At 50.0% G+C, this 3,969-nt stretch overlaps 1 protein-coding gene across 1 annotated transcript; it reads right to left on the bottom strand.

Moving 5' to 3' along the window:
- Positions 1-2,428: 2,428 nt before the first annotated feature.
- Positions 2,429-3,260, bottom strand: BHLHA9 (basic helix-loop-helix family member a9). The gene has a single exon (XM_033172597.1). The coding sequence runs from the start codon at positions 3,258-3,260 to the stop codon at positions 2,541-2,543; it is 720 nt and encodes a 239-aa protein (XP_033028488.1). The 3' UTR covers positions 2,429-2,540.
- Between the last annotated feature and the right edge of the window lie 709 nt (positions 3,261-3,969).

Below are 3,969 nucleotides of genomic sequence, written 5' to 3'. Positions count from 1 at the left end.
CAAGTAACACAAAGTAAGATTCCAGTCCTCATGAATATAGGGCTGATCTACAGGTGAAACTCGAAAAACTAGAATATTGTGGAAAGGTTGGTTTCTTTCAGTAATTCAACTTAAAAGGTGAAACTAATTTATGAGATAGACTCATGACATGCAAAGCTAGATATGTCAAGCCTCTATTTGTTATAATTGTGATGATTATGGCGTACAGCTGACGAGAACCCCAAATTCACAATCTCAACTTGGGGGTTCTCATCAGCTGTACACCATAATCATCACAATTATAACAAGCAAAGGCTTGACATATCTCACTTTGCATGTCATGAGACTATCTCATATATTAAACTCAAGTAGCTAATGAAAACAATTACTTATATAAATGGACTTTCCCACGATATTCTAATTTTTCGAGTTTCACCTGTAAACAGGAACATAGGAAGAGTCAGATCATTTGTCCATCTAGCTCTCTATACTGCCTGGAAGTGATTCTCCACGGTTTCCAGGCAGGGGATAATGACTGGATCAGGCCCTTGGCCCAACTAGTCTAGCATCCTCTTCTCACAGTGGCCAACCAGATGCCTGTGGGAAACCAAGCAGGATCTGAACACAGGACCCCTCTCCCCTGCTGCAGTTTCCAGCAACGGACATTCAGAAGCATTGCTGTCTCCAACTGCAGAGGCAGAGCAGAGCCATCATGGCTGGTAGCCATCGATACTAATGCATGAATTCCTATGTGAATCCTCTTTTAAAGCCATCTGGGTTGGTAGTCATCCCTGCCTCCTGTGGGAGGGAGTTCCATAGTTTGCGCTGTGTGAAGAAGTCCTTTATTTTACCTGCCCTGACATTTCGCGCCCTACTTGGAGATGCCACCGGGGGCTGAACCTGGGACCTTCCGCATGCAAAGCAGGGGCTCTGCCACTTTGCTACAGCCCTTCCCAATACTGGTCAGAAATACAAAGGAGGTTATATTGATTTGGGAAAACAAATTGCACCACCGTTCAGGACAGCGAACAGATAACTTGTACGATACCGACAACTATCCCGATAATGTTAAGTACATTGCAGATAATTGCACGGGGATCTCAGCGGCTAGGCAAAAGGAGCGTCACAGAAACACAGCAGCTGGTTTTATCAAGTGACTCTTGTTATATCGGTGCAGATCAGTGCGTCTCCCAACTCCAGATAGCTAAAGCTCATCCTTCCCCCCCCCAAAAAAAAACAGCAACAGAAAAATCTCTGAATTAAAACAGGAGGCCATCTTCACTCTTACACATGAATGTTTTTAAAGAATGCATGAGAAAAATAATGATTGCCTCCAGCAAAATCCATCCGTCTCTCTGTTTTTCTGTGCGATGGTAGGAAATCTCTCCTAATTAGAAGGAGGCAAAGCCAGAGCGGTACAACAGACACACATGTGTGTATGTGCGCACGCGGAGAGAATCATAGTATTCTAGCATTGGAAGGGACCCCCAAGAGTCATCTAGTCCAACCCCCTGCTATGCAGGAATCACAGCTAGAAATCCCTGATCCGTCAGCACCCTGGTACTTCCCATCGCCATCACATTCCCCAATCCCCCAGTACAGTGTGGATTAGTAAGAGGCGAAATCAGAAAAGGGACACATGCCCAAAATGCTTTGGCCTTCAGTTATTTAATTAACTTTCATCTTGCAGCACTCTTAGCATGCCCTGGCGCACCCTTTGTGGATTACAAGTTCTGGAGTTTATGCCCCAACAGATCTAAACAGACAAACAAACCACACCTATTTTGCTGCCTGCACTGGTGTTCGAGTGTCTCAGCTGGACTCCTTCTGTTCCTTCTTAAGACATCGGCTGGTTCGCATCCCCCCCACCATTCCAGTTGCACCAGAACTGTAGTGATGCTGACAAGTGCCACCCCATGGATATCTACTGAGAAATGAGCCCCAGTGAGTTCTGTGGGGCTTATTCCCAAATCAGTGTTTCTAGCTGTAGTGGTTAAGCTTCCAAATCTGGTCCGAGGACCACGTTCCCTTGTGGAAAACCATCTGGGGCTCACATCCTGGTGGCGGGTGCCCCTCTGAAGCCCCTTAGAAATATTGTCACCTCTCAGCTGCTTTCCATCGGCCTGACAGAGCAGGCATCAGATTATTTCAGGAAAAGTGAACCTATAACATCCCAAACACACAAATATTGTTGCAGTATCAAATGGTTGGAACATCATAATATAATATATTTATACAGTTCCATCAGTGCGCATGGCATTTTACAGCTTCCCCAGGAGCATGCAGTCAAAAAGCCGCTGTATATATTTACAAATCAGCTGGAGCGCCTAAGAGAGGTCTCTGCTCCATGAAGGTACAGTCAAAAAAGCAATCTGTATACCTTTACAAACTCAGCCAGAGGAACATGGAAATGTGAAATCCCGTGAACACAACTTCTCTAAGTCTGCAAGGGCCAATGTGAGATCCTAGGAAAACTGTCCCGATCCAACTTCGGGGGAAAGCAGAGGATCATGCCCTCACCATCAGGACCACAAGGATGGAGAAGGCTGAGAGTCCGCATCTCAGAACAAGCCGTACTTCCAGTGGAAATGCCCAGAAGGGCAACTTTGAATGCTGCCGTCTGCAAGTCTTTGCTGGTAGGGGGCTCGGCCCCCCAGGAGGAGGGTGCCGGTTGGACAACAGGCAGGGCTGGATCCATAAGTGCCCTCTTTGGGGTTTTCTACGAAGTGATGGGAAGTGTTTTCGGCGAGGCACTTCATGCATGCTGTCGCACTGGGCTGAAATGGAGGCCCCTTACTGTATCCAGGATCCCAGAGAGGCTGGAAGAAGTTGGGCTGGCTGCCCCTAAAGCTGCCTTCGCCCCGGGTCAGCTGGCACTCAGCGTGGGCGCAGCCGGACCACCCCACCGCAGGCCCGGACCGGAGGGACGTGGAGAGGGTGGCGATCCGGTGGATGGCGCGGCGGAGGGTGGCGATCTTGGAGAGGCGCTTGCCCCCCAGGTCGTGGCGGAGAGCCATCCGCAGGGCGTTGAAGGCCTGGTTGTAATCTAGGATTCTCTTGCGCTCCCGGACATTGGCGGCCATGCGCCGGGCTTTGGAGCGCATGGGCCGGACCCTGCGCTTCTCTGGGGCCTCTTCGGGGTTTCCAGGGAAGGCCGAGGACTTGGCCTTGCAAGGCTGCAGGAAGCGGGTCCGTTGCCTGGGCACACCCCGTGCCTCTCCTTCCCAGGGGTCCTGCTGTTCCAGGTGGTTCATGAGTCTCACCGGGGCTGCTCTGGGCATTTTTGAGTGGAGAGCCTCTCTGTGCAGATTTCTCTCCCTCCTCCTGTGCAGATCTTTGCTGGACAGTGCTGTGCACCAAGCTCCTCCTCCTCCTCCTCCTCCAAACTCCTGGAGGCTGAGATTTAATTATAGCACGTGGAATCCAGTCCCAGGTAGCCTTTTTTTATCACCAGCCTCCAGGTATCCTGGGGTTAGGGGCACCAGCTTATTCAGGAAGCCGTTTGCGTAGACACCAGATTTCCCCACCTCCCTGCAACACTCTGCCTCTTTGTCACACCCTCTCCTCCAACTCGAGTTCCTTGCCTACACTGCAGGGTGGGCGGCCTAACAAGAACTCCCGGTACTGTGGAATGAGTCAAATGCTTTTGCAGTGTACATAAATTATCATAATCCAGCACATCGGACAAAGGCAGCAAGTCTTCTGAATGCCGGGAGCTGGAAACCACAGACGGGGAGAGTTGTTGTTCTGCTTGGGTCTTGCTGGACTAGATGGGCCCCCTTGGGCCTGATCCAGCAGCCAGGCTCTGCCTACACTCAGGATGCAATTTCCTTTCCCGTCAGCCCCTCGACCCTCCGAAAGTTGTAATAAGCACCTTGGTGCCTTCCCAGGAAAAGACTCGGCCTTTAAATCACCAGCCCCTTTCTCCCAGATGTCTGTGGCTAGCTATTAATTTAGACCCCTCTCCTCCACCACCAATTTCTTTAAAAA

This window comes from Lacerta agilis, chromosome 15, assembly GCF_009819535.1.
Source record: "Lacerta agilis isolate rLacAgi1 chromosome 15, rLacAgi1.pri, whole genome shotgun sequence".
Taxonomy (NCBI): domain Eukaryota; kingdom Metazoa; phylum Chordata; class Lepidosauria; order Squamata; family Lacertidae; genus Lacerta; species Lacerta agilis.
The sequence above is the reverse complement of the archived record's forward strand: the minus strand, read 5'-3'. Positions and strand labels throughout refer to the sequence as shown.

Excerpts from the sequence above, each read along its gene's own strand:
- BHLHA9 (XM_033172597.1), bottom strand. The coding sequence starts at position 3,260 with ATGCCCAGAGCAGCCCCGGTGAGACTCATGAACCACCTGGAACAGCAG.